At 43.7% G+C, this 19,512-nt stretch overlaps 1 protein-coding gene across 7 annotated transcripts in view; it reads left to right on the forward strand.

The window, feature by feature from the left end:
• DIDO1 (death inducer-obliterator 1) overlaps window positions 1-19,304 on the forward strand; it is a 337,891-nt gene extending 318,587 nt beyond the window's left edge. For all 7 annotated transcript variants that reach the window (XM_078651622.1, XM_078651619.1, XM_078651623.1 and 4 more), the window contains one exon: window positions 14,085-19,304. In XM_078651622.1, the coding sequence (XP_078507748.1) occupies window positions 14,085-17,683 (3,599 nt within the window). In that variant the 3' untranslated portion in view covers window positions 17,684-19,304. The remainder of the gene's footprint in view (window positions 1-14,084) is intronic.
• The last annotated feature ends 208 nt before the right edge of the window (window positions 19,305-19,512 follow it).

Genomic DNA, 19,512 nt, shown 5'->3' on the forward strand with positions numbered 1-19,512 from the left:
TAGCTGTACATGGCTAAGTCAAGAAAAGAAATGAGGGGTTGTAAAAGATAGAAGTCAAGGTCATCGACGTCGCATGACTCCAAGAGAAAGCATAATAAAAAGAAGAGGCATGCTTCCCGGCGCCGGTCGTCAAAGGCTGTGGCTTCGAGGTCGCCTTCTCCAGCTCCTCGACGTCGAGAAAAGGACTTTGTCTCTCCTTCTCCTTCAGTGTCTCCTCAGGTGACTCCGGTTCATTCTCCATCTTACAAGGGGACTCCGGAGCAGACACCGGCGCCGAGATTTTCACCGACTCCAGAGGGTGTGTTGAATCTGCCTGATGCTGAGGCTCCGCCTGTGGCTCCAACTCCAGAGGTACCTCTTTTGAATCTCGAACCAGCTCCGTACCCACAATTTCCGGTGCCGGATTCTGATCAGTCGCATTTTTTAAATGCGAAGTATGGTGTGTTCGCCAGGGCCTCGTACCCCTATGGAGCACCTACGGGTCCCATGGGTCCTATGGCATTTAGTTTGGGTGTGCCTCACCAGTATCCTCAGGCCCCCTTTGTACCATTTATGCCGATGACGCCGTCCTGGCAGTTTCTGGCTCTGAGGAGGGCTACGCCGTATGGGCAGTCCCCGGCTCCATCCTGTGATCCTTCTCTAATTCGATCGGCGCCGGTTACTACGGATCTTCCTTTGACGCCTTTCCCGGAGCCATCAACGCTGCGTGTGGCGCCGCCAACGCCGCAACCACAGATGCGCTCGAGGAGAGAAGCGCAGAGGTTATTTGAGGAAGAGCAGTACCAGGCTGAAGAGATGGAGGAAGGAGAAGTATATGATATGGATTTGTTTGAGAGATTGTGTGAGGCATGTGGACTTGATACTTCCCCAGAGTGGGACTTTGCTTCTCAGAAGGCTTCCCCTTCGATGGTAGTTGCACCTTACCATTTTGTGATAAGGAATGCTGCTGAACTTTTGGATTTGCAGCTTCCTATGGCTGAGTATAAGCCTAATTTACTCACAGAGGTGCTTCATTGTCCGTACTCTGTGGTTGAACCTCATTTGCCTTTCAACGAAGCATTAACTGAGCAAATCCTTGATGTGTGGTGCAACCCTCTTTCTGCTCCTGCAGTTTCAAGGTCTGTGTTCAGATGATATAGGCCTGCTCCAGGGGATCTGGTGTTCCTTTCATCCCACCCCTCCTGAGAGCTTAGTTGTGCAGGCTTCTTGTTCCAAGCAGTCCACAGGTGCTTTTCCACAGGCTCCTGCTGACAGGGATTCCAAGAAGTTGGAACAATCTACAAAGAAGGTATTTTTATCGGCTAGCATGGCTCTGTAGTCTACCAATGCTACTTGTCTGTTGGGTAGATACATTCATGCCCTTATGGACTCTGTCAAACAACTTCTTCCTAAATTGTATGAGGAAGATAGGGGAAATCTGAGTGAGGTGCTGGCAGACTCGCAGGCTGCGGTTCGCCAAGTCATCCAGTCTGGCCTGGACAGGGCGGATTCGGTTGCCAGGGTGATGGGTTCATCCATTGCAACAAGAAGACATGCGTGGTTGAGGTCTTCTGGATTCCCTCCCGGTGTACAGGCTGCCCTTCTTGATCTGCCTTTTGATGGGTCTAGACTGTTTGTAGAGAAAGCTGATTCTGCTCTGCAAAGATTTAAGGACAGTAAGGCCACAGCAAAGTCTTTGGGCCTGCAGTCTCAGGCGAAAGGTCTTGGCTATAGACGATACCGTGGCTTCGGGAAGTCTTCCTTTCGTGGTTACAGACCGCCACAGCAACCACAACAAAACCCCTTGTACAAGTCCTATAGGGGTAAAGGCAGAGGTTGCCTTCTTGGAGCCTAACGTCAGCCTTCTTCCTCCTCCTCCTCCTTTACCTCCCCAACCTCTCCTGGTAATGCAGGAAAGCAGCCCTAGATCCGCCATCCTGGATCATGTAGGTCCCGTGGGAGGTCGGCTTACCCATTTTCTACAAGATTGTAAATTGATCACTTCTGACCTTTTGGGTTTTAGATCTGGTAGAAAATGGGTATGCCCTTCCCTTCAGGAAATTCCCTCCTCCTTATCCTCCTTGCCAGGGGTTTTGCACGAAGGATCATTTACTTCTCCTTCAGAAGGAGGTTCTTGCCATGTTACGAAGGATGTCAGGTTACGTCCTATCCTGGACCTTAGAATGTTGAATCTGTTTCTCAAGCCAGAGAGATTCAAGATGCTCAACCTAGCGCAGGTTCTTCAGGTGCTGCAACAAGAGGACTGGATGGTGTTCCATCGACTTACAGGATGTGTATTTTCACATCCCAATCCTGAAGTCGCACAGGAAGTATCTCTGATTTACGGTTGGTTCGCAACACTACCAGTGTGCGGTCCTTCTTTTTGGCCTTACTACTGCACCTCGAGTCTTCACCAAGGTGATGGCAGTGGTTGCTTCACATCTCAGGAGGTTGGGGACCCCGTTTTTCCCCCTGCCTGGACGACTGGCTTCTGAAGGCAGAGTTGCCACAGATGGTGCGTCCTCATCTGCAGGTAACAACCCAGCTGTTGTACAAATTAGTTTTTTGGATAAATGTACCCAAGTCTCACCTAAGGCGCTCGCAGCGTAACCTGTTTATAGGGGCAGTTCTGGATACCACTGTGTGTCGAGCTTTCCCACCTGCAAAAAGGATTCTCGACATTCAGGAAATGAATCACAATTACAATGGAGTGGTTGTTCTGGTTCTGAAGGTCCTTCGTCTGTTGGCTTCCTGCATTCTGTTGGTCAACCATGCACGCTGTCACATGAGGGCGCTCCAGTGCTGTCTCCGCAGGCAGTGGTATCAACACAACGAAGATCTCAGGGAGTCAGTCAGGATCTCCAGAGATGCTGCAGCGGATATGTCTTGGTGGAGCGTGGAGGGCAATCTGTCTCGTAAAGCCCTTCCACCTTCCTACATCGGTGGCCACAGTGATAACGGAAACCTCTACCCTGGGGTGGGGTGCTCATTTGGGGGAACTAGGGAGATCAAGGGTCTTTGGTCTCCAGAGGAAAGATTGCTTCATATCAATCTTCTGGAATTTTGGGCGATACCTTTGGCGCTCAAGGCCTTTCTCCCTTCCCTTCGCGGTCAGTTGGTTCAAGTCCTGACGGACAACACTGCTGCGATGTGGTATGTCAACCAGCAGGGAGGAGTAGGGTCGTACTGTCTCTGCAGAGAGGTGTTGCAGCTCTGGTCCTGCGCTCAGGACCATCGGATTTGCTTGATGGTGAATCATCTGGCAGGGGTGCTGAACGTGCGTGTGGACAGTCTGTCAGCAGTTCTCCGCTGACCACAAGTGGAGGCTTCATCCGGAGGTGGTTCAACACATCTTTCAGACGTGGGGAACTCCTCAGGTGGACCTATTTGCCACTCGAACACCTACTGCCTGTCATTCTGCAGTCTCCAGTTTCCGAGGCAGGGAGCGTTGGGGGACGCTTTTCAGTTGAGTTGGGGCTCACAACTTCTTTACACCTTTCCTCCCTTACCCTTGATTCCTCGGGTTCTGAGGAAGATTCGCCAAGACCGGGCCCAAGTTATATTGATCGCCCCGGATTGGCCAAGAAGGGTGTGCTACACAGACTTCCTTCACCTTTCGTCGCACCCTCTGCTCCGTCTCCCTCTCCGACTGCGAGAGGAGGTCTACCATGAGGGGCAGGTTCTACACCCCCAGCTCCAGAGCCTTCACCTTCAAGCCTGGGGATTGAAAAGGGCGACCTGAATTCTTTCCCTCTCCCACCTGACGTGGTAGATGTTATATTATCGGCCATACAACACTCTACCACGTCTATTTACTCCTACAGGTTGTCTAAATTTGTTAATTGTTTTAGAGAGAAGTCTATTGATCCCTTAAAAGCTCATCTTTCTGATGTTCTTTGTTTTTCGTTGCATTTGGCCCAGCAGGGTTTTGCCTTTGGCCACTGTTGAAGGATATTTGTTGGCTTTATCAGCATTTCTTTGTTTGCCTGATCAGCTGTCTCTTCTTAAATCTCCGATTGTTTTAAGATTCATAAGGAGTTTACTAACATGTTTCCGCCCACTCCTTTTATTATGCCCAAGTGGGATTTACATCTGGTTTTACCTTTCTGGATGGGTTCCTCTTTTGAACTTATGCATAGTTGTTCTTTGAGACTGCTGTCATTCAAAACGGTATTCCTTGTGGCTATCACCTCATCTAGGAGGGTGAGTGAGCTTCAAGCTTTGAGTTCAAAGCCTCCGTTTTTTGACCATACATGCTGAAAGGATGGTCCTCAGGACTAGGGCTGCTTTTCTGCCTAAGGTGGTAAGTCCCTTCCATCTAGGACAGTCGATTACCCTCCCTACTTTCTATCCTCCCCCTTACCCTTCTAAGGAGGAGGAGAGGCTTCACCGATTGAATCCTAAGAGGATGATTCGTTTCTATCTGGATAGAACGAAGGACTTGCGACAGTACGATCAGCTCTTTGTGGGCTACTTTGGACGCATGAAGGGCAAGGTGGTGCACAAGCACACTTTATCCAGGTGGATCATCTTGTGCATCAAGATCTGCTACGCTCTGGCTAGTAAGGAGCCTCCTGAAGGCATTAGAGGTCACTCCACCAGGGCTAAATCATCTACTTCTGTCTTGTCCAGAGGTGTTCCTGTGTTGGACATCTGTAAGGCCGCAACTTGGGCCTCCCTTCACATTTTTGCGAAGCATTACTGCTTAGATTCTGAAGTGAGGCGGGATGGCCGTTCTATTCATAAGGTGAGGAATCCACAGGCAGATGTATCCATCAGAAGAACAAGTTACTTACCTTCAGTAACGCTTTTTCTGGTGGATACAGTAGCTGCCTGTGGATTCCTCACTGACCTACCCACCTCCCCGTTGTCCACCCTTTTATACCTAAAAAGAGGTATTGGTTAATATGGTTATTTCATATTGTCTTTTTGTATTGCCTCCATTTGCCTTTGTATAGGTTTATAGGAAATGTTTGCTTTCTTTGCTTTCCTATTTCACTTTACACTGTGTGTTTGTGTGAATACTTTGTACTATGTATACATTGTCTCTATGGTCGGTCCTCCCGTTTGCCTCGGTGGCACGGAAAAAATGGGTGGAACTGACATCATGCCGAAGTGGTCTTCTTATGGCTCCTGTGACGTCGTGCGGAACTGCGTGCGTAGCCATGGCATTGTGACTACCTCGTCGGCGTGGAGAGCTAGGAAAAAATGTTTCGGCTGAATGCTGGCGCAGGGGATATTCATAAGGTGCGGAATCCACAGCCAGATACTGTATCTACCAGAAAAAGCGTTACCAAAGGTAAGTAACTTGTTCTTCGAGAGGATCTTCTTTCGCAGCAGCAGGGGAGGATTCTCCACTTGAACCTGTCAACTCTCTACCTTGTGTGGATATTCAGTAGCGACAGTTGACCTTCCTTCCAAAGTCTGTGACGTTATCTTGGCAGCCAGGCATCACTCTACCCAGAAGGTTAATGCCTGCCATTGGGAAACATTTGTGGCATGGTGTAAAGAAAGACTCATTGATCCCCTTTCTACCCCCCCTCCCTCCTCCTTTTCAGGCTCTCCTGTTCAGTCTTTCCCTTGCTCAGCAGGCCCTACTATAGGCCCTCTGAAGTGCTACCTCTGCTATTTCAGCGGTTGCCTGATCAGTCACCCCTCTTGAAATCCACTACTGTAAAAAGGTTTCGTAAAGGTTTACATTTGTTTCCACCTTCTCCTCATATTATGTGCCACGGGACCTCAATCATGTTCTCACTTTCCTTATAGGCCCTCTTTTGAGCCCCTGTAGTAGAATTGTCATCCTGCCATCAAGACGCCTTCCTGGTGGCAATCACATCTACCCGGAGGGTCAGTGAGCTTCAGGCCTTTGCATCCCAGCCTTTTTATCTGACCATCGACCCTGACAAATTGGTGATTTGTACCAGAGTTTCCTTTCTTCTAAAAGTGGTTACTCGATTTCACATAGGCCAATTCATCACTGTTCCTATTTTGTATGCTCCACCTCATGCATCCAAGGAAGAGGAGTGACTTCACTATCTGGACCTCAAAAGAGCTTTGTCTGGCTACCCTGAACGCATAAGAGTTCGAGGTGTACAAGCAACTCTTTGTGTGGTATGTCGTAGCGAAGAAAGGACGGGCCGTACAGAAGAGGACCATCTCGCATTGGCTAAAAAGCAACTCCCTGAGGGTTTGTGTGCTCATTCCACCAGAGATTAAAGCAGCAACTACTGTGTTAGCACGTGGACTTCCAGTACTGGACATCTGCCAGGTGGCAAAGTGGGCTTCCCTGCACATGTTTTCCAGGCATTACCGCGTGGACAGTCAGGTCTGTAAGGATTGGCGTTTTGTCCTGAAGGACTTGCTCGAGTGAAATTGGTCCGCAGACCCTCCCCAGGGAAGGTACTGCTTGTGTATCTAGTCTAAGGTAAGGAATCTGTGGGTAGAAGTCTCTAGCAAATAAACAAGTTATTTACTTTCAGTAGTGCCTTATCTGGTAGAGACTCTATCTAGCTGCAGATTCCTTACCGAACCACCCATCCATCCTGCTCTGCGAACCGATTTCTAGGGACAGGGCTTTTTCCTTTCAGAGCCCTAGTTGTCCACACCAGTGGTTAGTGTAGTTTGTGGATCCACGCTTTGGTGTGGAAAGTTACGAAAAGTAGATGACGTCAGCGCACCTGGATGGTGTCTATAAAGGCACCCAAAGCGTTTCTTCTGGCGCAGACACCACGCGAAACCGAACAATGCCACCTACCAGTGCGCCGGGGAACTGCTCATGAAAATATGTCCAGTTCCAGTCTGACGCCTGGGAATAGTTCCAAGGTAAGGAATCTGCGGCTAGATGGAGTCTACCAAATAACGTGTTACCGAAGGTAAGCAACTTGTTTGGAAGTGTATGTAGTTTATAGAGTTGAGTATGTGGACAATACTTTAGTGTCTTGCATTAGGTTCAAGTGCTACTATAAATGGGAAACGTGTGGCTATGACTAAGTATGGTGTGAAGCCATGTGGCGAGGTAGTCATCTAGGCAAATATTTACCATCTTTTGCTTTTGCTCATTGTGTAGAAAGTCAACCGTATGATTATCCTTCTTAGGTGTGTTTGGGGTTGTAATATATTCTTAGGGAGATTTCGATCAGTCAAAAGCTCCTATCCTGGAGTTCTGAACTTCAGATTTGCAGAAAACACTTGTGGGATAAGCAGAATTGGGACGAAAGTTAAGATGTTCTAGTGGATAAATTTGGAACTGAAAAAACGACTTTGATTTACAACTCGGCACCTATAAAGTAGAAGTATTATTAAATAACCTGGGAGCTGCATCTCTGCATTACTTTTAGTCGATCTAATCTGGTTACCCCGAGTAATTGTTTCTAACACATTGTTCAGAATCCGCTGATATCAAGCCTATGGTAGGGTGAAAAAAGTAGATTCCATTGAGAGTTCACATTATTCTGCCGCGAGAATAGTCCATAGCCCCACCCCCACACAACAGGACAGTAGGGGGTCTAGGGTAAACAAGATTATTGGTCCTCTGCAAGAGAGGATGCTGCAACTTCAACCAATCCCACTGTTGAAGAGGGTCTACATTGTCCACCCACGTGCGGTGATGCTACAACCCAAAGAAATTAACTTAAGAGGTTTCACACTCAATGGATTGATGGAATCCACCCAGAAAATTATGTGAGCATTGTGTCCTCTGTGGAAAGTGTTTTGGTGGTGTGCATATTTAGTTGACCCTGCTTAAACAGTGTCATGCCAAGCATGTCGCTGTACTTAAGCAGCCATCTTTTCACATTCACTGCCCCATGGTTAAGCGAGTTATAGGATACACTGTGCCTCTTCACTGCATCTTTAGGTTCCACCACTTCCAGTGGAAGTGAAGGAGGCCACCCATCTCCATATAATTAATCTGAACTTCTACAATAAGCTGATGAATTCACTGGAGGCTGAGATCCAGATGGCTGGATGCAAGAGTACGTCTAATTTAACGCTTGTAATTTTTGTTGTGATCCTGGATCATGTGAGTTTTTTTAGCCACATAAACTACATATTTGTTGTCGAAGAGATTGGCTGGTCTCTTGCTACAAGATTTTCTAAAAAGCCCAGCATCCGTCAAGAACATGAAATCGTAAAGGTGGGTGGTCCACTTTCTGGGAATAATATTAAAATACTACAGGAACATGCTGTCAGTCTGAAGATGGTGGTACAGAAGTACCTCCGATAAGTCGCCTTCCTGGCTGAACTCGGTAAACGTATCTCAGTTTACGGGGTACCTGGATTGAGAAAGTTACCATCCATTTGCTGATGGCTAATGTGCTCAAGATGAATAATGTAGTCTAGAGAAACCACAACTAGTGTTTTAGCCAGGTGTTGGATTCACAGCAGAATCACAAGCATATGTCAATTTTTGTCCACGTCTTCATTGTGTTACTTTAATAGTCAAAAACAACTTTTCATTAAGTTGACAGTTGATGCAGAATTGCCTTAGGCCTATTCGTGATGGACTATACATGCCCCTTGTGACTGCATGCTCGGCAGCACGGACTTAAGAAATCTGAAGAAAGACCCTTATCTTAGCAAAGAGCAAAATCAATCAATTGTTGTTACAGTTATCCAGGAAGAGGACTTGGACAATTTTTGTCTAGCATATTCCAAAGAATAAACAGCCTTTCTGGTTCAAGAAGTAATATGGGATGATGGAAGACTACACTGATAAATGCTTATCCTAGCAACTGACACCGCTCTTGGAAGACACATGTATATTGCTCCACTTTCTTGAGATAAATAGCTCACTTTGTACGTCATGGTTAGCATCCAAGCTTGCAGGCGATTTCCATTGATTTCTATAGGGCACCTGATGCCCCATGTGCACCCTGCACCCAGCCCACCCTGTGCTGCTGCAGCTTTGGTGCTACTTGCTGGCCCTCACAGTGCTGACCTCAACCCCTAGGGCCTGTGTCCCTAAACCGTGGGTACTTGCCAGCAAACTGTGCCTCTTCAAGGATCCTCCAGCTCCCATAGGCTAACATTGGGCCCAGTAACCCCTGCACCTGGTCGTACCAGTGCCACTGGTGGTGCAGTACCCACCTTGGTCTGACCCTTGCCCTGTGTTGGTCAAATTCCCCGGAGCCCGGGAGTATTTCCGCACACTAATCCTTTATGGGTTCCGAGCAGCGTGCTACTCACCGAAAAAAGCGCTTCACCACCTCACTAGGGGTAACAAACACTACATAAATGCAACCCTTTTCCCCTCTTCTATCCCTCCGCTATCCTTCTCAATCCAAATAACTGACTAATATCCACCACTCAAATTACTTTCATATTTCACTATACTAATTCAACACTAAACCTTTATGGGTTCCAGAGTAGCGTGCTACTCGCCAAAAAAGCGCTTCACCACTGCATCAGGGGTAACAAGTGCTATATATACATATGCAAACCACTGTCCCTCTTCTATCTTTCTGCTACCCTTCTCAATTCAAATAACTGACTAACATATCATCCACCACCACTCAAATTACTTTCATATTTCACTATATGGATTCAACACTAATCCGTTAATGGGTTCCGGAGTAGCGTGCTACTTGCCATAAAAGCACTTCAACACCCTAACAGGGGTAACAAGTGCTATATAAATGCAAACCTTTTTCCCTCCTCTATCCTTCCGCTATCCTTCTCAATCCAAATTACTGATTAATATCCACCACTCAAATTTCTTTCATATTTCACTATACTAATTCACCACTAATCCTTCTAGGGTTCCGGCTTAACGCTCTCCTCGACGAAAAAGCCCTTCAACACCTCGTCAGGGGTAGTAAGCGCTATATAAAGGCAATTACAATACAACACAATGCAATTCTGCAGATCCAGGAAAGGTTGGTGGATATCCACATGACAGGGATGCCATCAGCAAGGCCATAGTGTAAGCCGTAGCAGTCAATATGATCCAGAAATCAAGAGTAAGTAGCCTATTGCTGCCGCCTTTCCTGATCTTTAAATCAACAACACCTCCTTCAACAAATGCACCGGAAAAATGAAAAAGTGGGCATACTTCTTGAAATGTGTTTACGGCTATATGATTTCCAACTCTATGCACCACCTGTGTGGAACGAGTGATCCACATCATTGATGTCCTTACATTTTGGCATGTTTTACCCTGCGCCCCCCCCCTTGCCTCTGATGTGCTTAAAATATGCTGGTGTAAAGCGGGCCTAACAATGGTAAAGGTTTAAACTGTGATACACATTGTTCTCCTCGCAATGACAATGAATGCTTCACTGGTACTTTCTGGTGCCTGGAAAAGATTGCTTTGTTGGGAAGATATTTGACCCAGCTGTTATTCAACTGCTTCGGAGCTGCTTTACAGATAACGCCTCTGTGATACACCCCAGCATGAAGATGTTTTGCAGCGTGAATCTTTCTGTATTCACAATTCTGTGCATATTCCGCAATCTGGTGGTTGGGTCCGGAATCGTAGTCTTTTTTTCTCCTTTTTTTTCCGTAGCCCAGGTGGGCGTCGACGTCCCACCCTTCCAAAGGATTTTGTGTGTGCGAAGATCTGTGCTGTAGTAGCTCAACAGTCTTACTTGCAGAAACACCACAAAGTAGTCTTCTAGCATCCCAAGGCAGAACCAACAGCCATGCGCTGTCCAGTTTCTTCCATAGTCTTTTTGAAACTATGAACATCCAGAGTCATAAGGCTGTCCGTTGGGAGTTTCCCATTGGCATACTTGCAGGACTGCAGTGTCGTCAAATATAATACTGCTACAATAAAAATCATCAAGAAATAAGACGTACAGTTTTGCAGTAACTACAGGTTCACAAAGGTTACTTCTGACTATTGCGACCTGCCGTTCCTCCTCTGCTTATGTAAGAAGCTGCAATGCCCCATTATCTGCTCCACCTTCATGAATTGTCTGGAGAAGTTGGTGTATCTAAGTCTGAATGTGGCCTATAACTGCACTGGTGGACTATAGTGAACAACATGGCTCTAATTTGAGATCTCTGAATGTGATTAAAAATTATCAATTAAGTCCTACCTCTGAACATCCATTTCAAAGGAACTGCCATACAAGTTGCCTCACTGGGCAGAGGTAGTGAATCTTTTGCACAAGGTGTGCTCCCAAACTGCCTTTAAAATTGGTGAAGTCAATCCTCTTCTGAAGTAACGCACAGCAGCTACAAGGGATCTCATCACTTTCATCTTGTTTCTTATCCTCCCTTTCTTGCAAAGGTGATTGCATTCTGTGTTGCAGAACAGCGTATTCGGTATATCTCTGACGATATCTTTGAATATCAACCAGGCTTCATAACAGTCCATAATATAAAAACCACATTGCTCCATTTTGGATACAGCACTTCACATATTTGACTCCGGTAATTGTAGGCTCTTTTTGCTTCTGGAATTATTTGCAGCTTTTGATACAGTGAATCATGATCCACTAATCCGTATTCTCCACAAGTATACAGGGGTTGGAAGGCATACTGCTCAAATGGTTTCGCGTGTATCTTTCAAACTGGTTGCAGAAGAGCAAATTTGAGATTTCCTGTCCAGACCAGATATGCTGAAGAAGGGGTTCCCATAAGGCTCCCTTCTGACTCCAACTCTTTTTAATCTTTATATTGAATGACTTTGAGTCCTACCCAAGAACTTGCGGATCTAAAGTCAATAGGCTGATAACCCACAAATCATCTCAAGAGCTACTTCAACGATGTGCGACTTCTTGGCCAGACACTGCAAACAGCGCCAGATTTGTTGACTTATCTTCCTAAATGTAGCCCCTTAAGCCCAAATTTCTATTCATCACATCCAAATAGAGTCCTTACCTGTCCAACCCTGGATTGACTGTAGTGGAATTCTTTAGTGCAAGCAAATTGTCATGGACAATGCTAAATCTTTGGAAGTGATGCTTGATATTCCCCAGTTCAATCAATCTTAAAACTGGTGTCTAGATGTGTTCTCTCCAGGATCAATAATGGTAACTCTTTACTCAACTTCTTAAGATACAGCTTGAGCCCCTGAAGACTATTTCATACCACTGCTTGTTTTGTCTCTAGAACAAGGAGATTTGCCGACCTTACGCACGTACTAGTTACTTTTAAATGGTTACTCCACAGAAGCCACTGCTATCTACCAGACTGCATGTATAATCTACATGGTCCTACATACCATAGGACCCACTTGCCTTGCAGCTAAACTGAAACGGTCTGGCGGGTTCCGATCCTTACAATTCATTTAGCACCTCGAACTTTTAAAATGGAACATGCAATGGCACAATTCCTTCACTGGGAGTGAGACTAGAATTTGGAACTTTCTCCCTCCAAATCTATGAACTAATACTGATGTGGACACTTTTAAATTGGAGTTGAAATGTCTTTACTTTCAGAAGGGGTACTTTTGATCTCCTAGTTGATTCCTGCTTTTGGAACTGCCTTCCTTGTTAATTGCCTTATTTTTCGCTATGTTCCTGCTTGCACTGATCCAGTTTATAATGTATTACTATCCTTTTATTGTGTAGCTTGCAAATGCTTTTGAGCCTTATTTATGGTGTATAAAACCATGTTGTTTGTTTATAAGTATGAGTGGCTAGCAAGGTGTTGGACCACCAGGCCCAGAAAGCTTATGATTTTGAGCAAGAAGAATGTTCTAATGTGAACATCTTTAAAATAATTTGTTTTTAAAAATGTTTCGGGGGGGCCAGAACCTTTTTAGTAAACTCCCAGCAAGGATGTTGCTTTGTAAAACCTGCAGACATATGCAGCCAACACACTCATCTGTGAAGTAGCTGCTGCTTTTTTTCACAAGAAAGGAAGGAATGCACTGGAGAAGTTGTTTCTGATCCTACACCCCCAGGTCCTAAACAATGGCAGGATCCCTCCTTCTATTCTCTTAGTGCATAGTTCCAATATGCAAGAGAATGACTACCTCCAAGTAACCCTTATATTTCCAACATCTTCATGAATAACTTTGGGGTGGTGCAGGTTGTGACTGAGCCACGGTTAAATGTATGAACAGAATTTGGGCAGAAAGAAGCCAAGAGCATGTGAAGAGGCGGAACAAAAAAGATCCTTTTATGTACTCCTAGGACTCTACTACGCTCATCCTGCCCCTGACTTAAGAGAGTGACACATACCTCATCTGGGAAGAACAGTGCCCTTTTAATAATGTTGTCCCACAACTATGATCAAGTGGGTTATTTCACAAGGCTGGTGCACTTTACCATATCACTTGTGCGACGTTGGTTTTTTGACCCAGACATTCGTAACGCCCATAAACCCAAATATTTCCAGGTGCTATATCAGGGTAAAGGAAAATAAAATTTAAATTACTGGAACAGTGGTGGATAAAGCAGACTGAAAACCTGTGCTGAGTAGGCAAACCTTAACCAGAACAAAGTGACTGCTGATCTGTGCCCAATGACATAGGAACTGTCAAAAGCAATATCTTTTAGTGGTGTTTACACTGGGCCTCTGTACAGACCGAGACATCCGAGGACTAGTGACGCACAATGTGCTCTTTCTAATCTGTTCAGTTTACGTATCTCTTGTCTGTTATGATATGAATAAAGATTTAATTTGTAAATCAAAGACATAAACTGTTGACATTAAAGCAGTGCAGCTTTCTCTGTTGGAAACTAAATTTCTGGTTGTAAATTGAATGCAAATAATTGACGGTTTCGAATTTGAATAAGTGCTTTCTTACTCCACACTTCAATATGGAACCATAAAAGCCTAGTAGATGTCCTTGTAGTCTTCTTGGGACAGTGACTTGATCCAGAAGTCTTGTTGAGTCACATGTCCAGATCTTTCTTGGACTTTCCCATTTTGAACTATCTCCTGCAGTATGTTGGTGTTACTTATTCAATTTTTTTAACATACTAATGTGGAATGACTGGATTTTGCATCTCTACTTTAAGTTTTATAAGTGACTAAGGCCATTTCTGTTGTCTGGTATATCGCATGTATGTGATGCTTTACGGAAATGAGGTGACAAAGAGGGCATGCATTTATTTGAAAAGACCATATGTGAATACATCTTGCATTTTTGTTAAAACATCAAAACAGTATGCAACACTAAAAGTAACTATTTTTTTTTGCATTTGCAGGTCTTGAATCCACACGGCCAAATTTACTTTTGGGATTAGTGATCTGCCAAAAAGGCAAACGACCTGCAACGATTCTGGAGACTGACAAGTTGGAGGAAAAACGAACCAAAGTTCAGATTCCAGAAGAAGCCGATATAATCCATTCCAAATTTCTCTCATCACAGCAAGAAAAGAAAATTCTAAAATACCAACCATTTTCCAAAGAGCCAACCATCATACCATCGCCACCAAGATCTCCAAAATCACCTCCTGTTCCTGAACCTGTAGCTGCAATTGCACCCAAATTGTTCTCCTCATTACCTTCTGTTAAAACAGAAACAACTGTTACAGTTACTGCTACAGTGATTAATGCGACTGCTACAATTGCACCATCAGTTCAAAATTTATCAACACCAGTCGAAGTTTCTGCAATTACTTCTACTACTTCGACCTCAGTCAAGTCTGCTACACCCCTCGAGCACATTCTCAAGACTCTTTTTGGAAAAAAGAAACCCTTTGACTTGGAGCCTGGGAGTTCTGTTGTTGTGACTGAACAAGTAACCCCAGATCAGAGAATAAAACCTCCTATGGTAGATCCAATTGTACAACAGTATGGGCATACTTCAAAAGAGAAGCTTTTGGAGGAAGTAGGAGATGATAGACCATATGACCCTGAAGAAGAATATGATCCTGGAAAAGCTTTTACTATGGACAAAATTATTGGCACTGAAAATCTCTATAAGCCTGACCAGCCTTGCGAAACAGAACAGGAGGATGATGAGGCCTATGATCCAGAAGATGAGACTATTTTTGAAGAAGCCAAGGTTGTAGTTGATGACTTCCCCAATAAAATACCGTCTGAGGTTATACATAGTAATGTGGAACTGCCTGGGGAGTATTTATCAGCCATTACTGCTGCTTCCTCTTTAGTGGAACAGCAGAAAATGTTGGAAGAGCTGAACAAGCAAATTGAAGAACAGAAACGGCAGCTGGAAGCTCAGGAAGAAGCTCTCAGGCAGCAAAGAGCAGCTGTTGGTGTCTCTATGGCTCACTTCTCAGTTTCTGATGCTTTGATGTCTCCTCCTCCCAAATCATCTTTGACAAAAACAGAGCTATTCCAGCAAGAGGAACAAAGTTCAATAACCATTGATGAGGAATTGAACGCAGACAAGTTGACACACCTAAATACTCAAAAAAGTGATTCTAAGCATACTTTGGATTTTTGGCAAGCAGCCTCTAGGCTGGTAAGAGAGGCCAATGAGAATGCGAATTACCAGCTACCAAAAGAGAGAAAAACTGAATCTCCTGAAAAAGAGAAACCTGTTGTCAGTAACGAAAGCAAAGCCGAAGTGTTACCTTTGAACGAATGCAGTCAACAATTAAGTGCAACTACTCAGCCTCTGAAGATTGATGATTTCAAACTGGTGTCATCGGAAGAGGCATATTCGTTGAAGAATATCGAAGAAAAAGACAACGGAAAACAGGAAATTTCAGCTCCACCATTAAAGGTTAATCTGCAACCTGCAGATCATGAAGAAATGCCGGTTACAAAACCTGAAAGCCAAACGGTGTTGTCAACACCTGGTGATCCATCTTTTCAGCCAAATTACTCTGCTACATTCCCTAAAGACCAATCTTGTTTAGCACCCCCTAACCTACCCATGCTGAAAGAGTCTCGAGAAATCACATTGCCGCAAACTGCGAGGGCTCAGTTTTCAAATATAGAGACATTGCCTCTAGAAAAGCCTTCAGAAAGCTTTGAGTCTGAGAAAAGACTGTCTGCTGCCCATCCTGAAGATCCGAGAAATCCAGTGACATCTCAGTGTTTAGAACCAACTAACAACCAGTTTATTCAGGCTGATGGAAAAAGGGATTCCCAATCCATGCACTTTCAAGAGAATATTTATCCTTTCATGTCACAAAACGTAGGACCACCTCCGCACTTGCCAGGACTGAGTAACCCACCATTACCACGATTTGGCTTTCCCTATCCTAACTTTCCAGGATACAGAGGACCAGCAACACAATCATTTTCAGAAAGCAATGCATCTAACAATGAGCAGCACAGACCATCTTTCAATGTACATGATGAACAAAAAGTTACAGTCCCACCATTTTCTGGGCCGTATGGACAATCTTCTCATTTTACAAACAGGGGGCCGCCTGTGTCCCATCATTCTGATGAAAAAGGAACATCTCCTTCCCAGTTAGAAGATCATAGCGGGTCACACATGAATTTTCCAGAGACCTGCTTTGAACAGAAGAGCACCGCCTCTTCAATGTTTGATGGACCAAGACCCCCGCAATTTATGGGAAATATAAGACCTCCATCTTTTCCCTTTGATGGCCAATGCAGACTCCCTCCACCTCACTTTACACCACACAGTGGAAGTCATATGCAGCATCAGTTTGTTGGAATGAGGGGAGCTGCCCCTTTCAGTGGCACGAGAGCTCCCAATCCAAACGAATTTGCAGAACCTACTGGCCCAGTTTCAAGTAATACATCGGGACCACGGGGACTCCCATCTAACGAGTTTGACGAGAAGCGCAACTTACAGCCTTCATATTCTGATCAGAGGGGTGAATCTCAGCATATGTTTACTGGACCAAAAGGGCCTAGAGTGAGTCGCTTTAGTGATTCACATGAACCAATTCCATCTCGATTTAATTACAGGGAACAGTCTTCACAAAATACCCCACCTTCTAGGTTTAATTATCAAGAACAGTCTCCTCAAAGTGTTAAACCCTCCTCCAGACCACTTCTTGAACTTCCAAATTATTCACCACAGCAACACAATGAGGGATGGGAGCATGGTTCTCCGGTTGGAGTGGAAGGAATCGATCCAGAAGGACAGAGATCTCCAAATGAGTTTAGAGAACGCAAAGAATATGATCAAAGAGCTCAATCCTTTGAGGCAAGGCAAAGAGAGGGTGGCAATATCAAAGACAAAGTAGATCAACCATATCATTTATCAGATGGTCGACGAGGCAGAGGGCATGATGAAAGACGAGGTGGCAGAGGCACCAGAGGATCTTGGCGTCGAGGTAATAGCAGAAATTGGAATAGGGAAAGAGAAGGAGAGAGGTTTCGAGAGGATGAGAGGCATAGAGAAGGCGATAGGCATCGAGATGGGGAAAGAAACAGAGACTGGGATAGGCATAGAGACCGAGAACCAAATCGTGAGTGGGATAAAAGCAGGGAGAGAGACCAACACAAAGACCGAGATTTGGAGAAGAACAAAGAATTGGAGCGGAACAGAGACCGATCAAGATATAGAGATAGGGAAAGGGATTCAAACAAAAGACGAGAGAGGGAGAGGTCTAGAAGCAAAGATAGAGACCGTAACCGTGACACGGAGAGGGAAGACAGGGACCGATTTAGAGAGCATGACCGGGATCGTGTTAGAGACCGAGATAGAGATCGGGACAGAACAAGAGATAGAGAAAGGGAAAGAGACCGTGATAGAGAGAGGGGTAGTGACAGGGAAAGAGTCCGAGGAAAAGACCATAAGGACCGAAGCACAAGTAAAGAGAGTAGCAAGAACTTTAAGCCTGAAGGACAGAAGGAATCTCAAAGGCCATCTGAAACACAAGCTTCTCCTTCAATTAAACAAACGTGACCAACTTTTAAAGTCAGTGGAACTTCAATAAATTAGACTTGCCTTTGCAAAGAAAACATGAACATATGTAGATATATGTTAAAGAATGTTGTATTAGCAACAACTTATTTTGAAGTTTTCTGTACAGATATTTTCATCATATTTTTGTACCTAAAGACTCAAATGCCATATTGCCGGTACAATTTGGAGAGCTGGAATGTGTTGAGTTAAGATTTTCAAACTTGAGGATATCGCTAAAACTTTGCACATTCTGAAAACATTTTTCCTTATAGAGAAAACAAATTTACCTTTCAACCTTGAAGATGTAGTGTTTTGTTTTGTACAGTTTCTGTATTTAACCTAAAATATCCATTTAAATTATTACAGAAATGGAAAACACTAAAAAAGAGCATATTGCTTTTTTAAGGTTATGTTTTCAAATAACTTGTAAATGTATTGTAATTTTATATGGGAATTTCAGAGTGTACCTCAACAGCCAGACATTTAAATTTCGTGTACATATTTTGTGTAAATAAAACGGTTACGAAAAAGTAAATCTATACTTTATAGTCTAATATTTCTGTTGTGTGTTACTTTTGTATAGAACTTGCAGTGGATGGGCTGCTTTACAGATAAACTGTTGTGGAAGAATTAACATTGTTACAAAGTTAACCTTTACAGTATTTGAAGATTTTCAACCATACTTTGTATGTAGGAGCAGAAGAGGAAATGGCTTCACATTGTTGCCAGACAAGTAGTTGGAAAACTGGTCATTTGTGAATAATTGGTTTTGCTCTTCCCGTTCTCAAAGAAACACTTTAACACTTTCAAAGAAAAATGCTGTTTTCAAATGTTCATTTGACAGGCTTTAACAATAATACAGATATATAAAAAGATGTACACTGTAGAAAAACTGTAAAAACTATTTTATCTTGACTGATTATCCTAGTTTAAATGCACGGTGCAACCGCAAGTGATGCAGGTTTTAAAAGTACTATTAATCTAACCACAATTGCAATATGATTGCGTTTTAGACACTATAAGTGTTGCACGCTAAATATGTTAAATATGCAAACTAGACCAGTTCTTCACCAGTCTGTACCTGTTATTATTTTAGCATTTCCAAATATATAATTGTTTTATAATTTCTAACATTATCACTACACACAATTAGTGCATGTTTCAAGTCGTCCACTACACTAACTGTAAATGTGTACAATAGAAAGTATGAAATGTGTCCTATTTGTAAAATGGTGATTTTGTTTTCTGTAATTGAACTTTAAATCAGCATTGCAATTGCTAGTACCACTTTAGTGCTGCCAATTACACTTGATATTGCCTCACACAACAATTAAACGTCAGGTTGAATTTTGATTTGATAACAAGGAAAGCAAGTTGTGCATGCTCATGCACCCAGAACTTGACATTAACCAGAATTCTGCAGTGGTGTATCCTTTCATTTTAAACTCAGATGTTTCCTATTTAAAACACAATGTTTTAAGAATCCAAGAATCAAGTGTTTACTTAGAGCTACCTGACAGGTTTCTGTAAATTGTATTTTTATTGAAAATTGACATCACTGTCCATTGAAGTGTGAAAACTTCAGTTTTGTTATTTTATGTAGAATAAATATCTACAGCGATGTGGTGTGGCTTATTTATCTCAATACAATCTTTAAAAACCTTACGGATTTTGAATATCCGAAAATTAAAGTTACCGTAACAATTGTTTTAAAACTAAGCGACTAGAAGCCTAAATGCTAATTCCAGCTATCCTGAGCTAGTCACCTCTTGTCATATTTCTTGCGGTTTCCCTCGATCCTGTACAGGAAATGATATTATGACTTGAAC

This window comes from Lissotriton helveticus, chromosome 7 (genome assembly GCF_964261635.1).
Source record: "Lissotriton helveticus chromosome 7, aLisHel1.1, whole genome shotgun sequence".
NCBI classification, from domain to species: domain Eukaryota; kingdom Metazoa; phylum Chordata; class Amphibia; order Caudata; family Salamandridae; genus Lissotriton; species Lissotriton helveticus.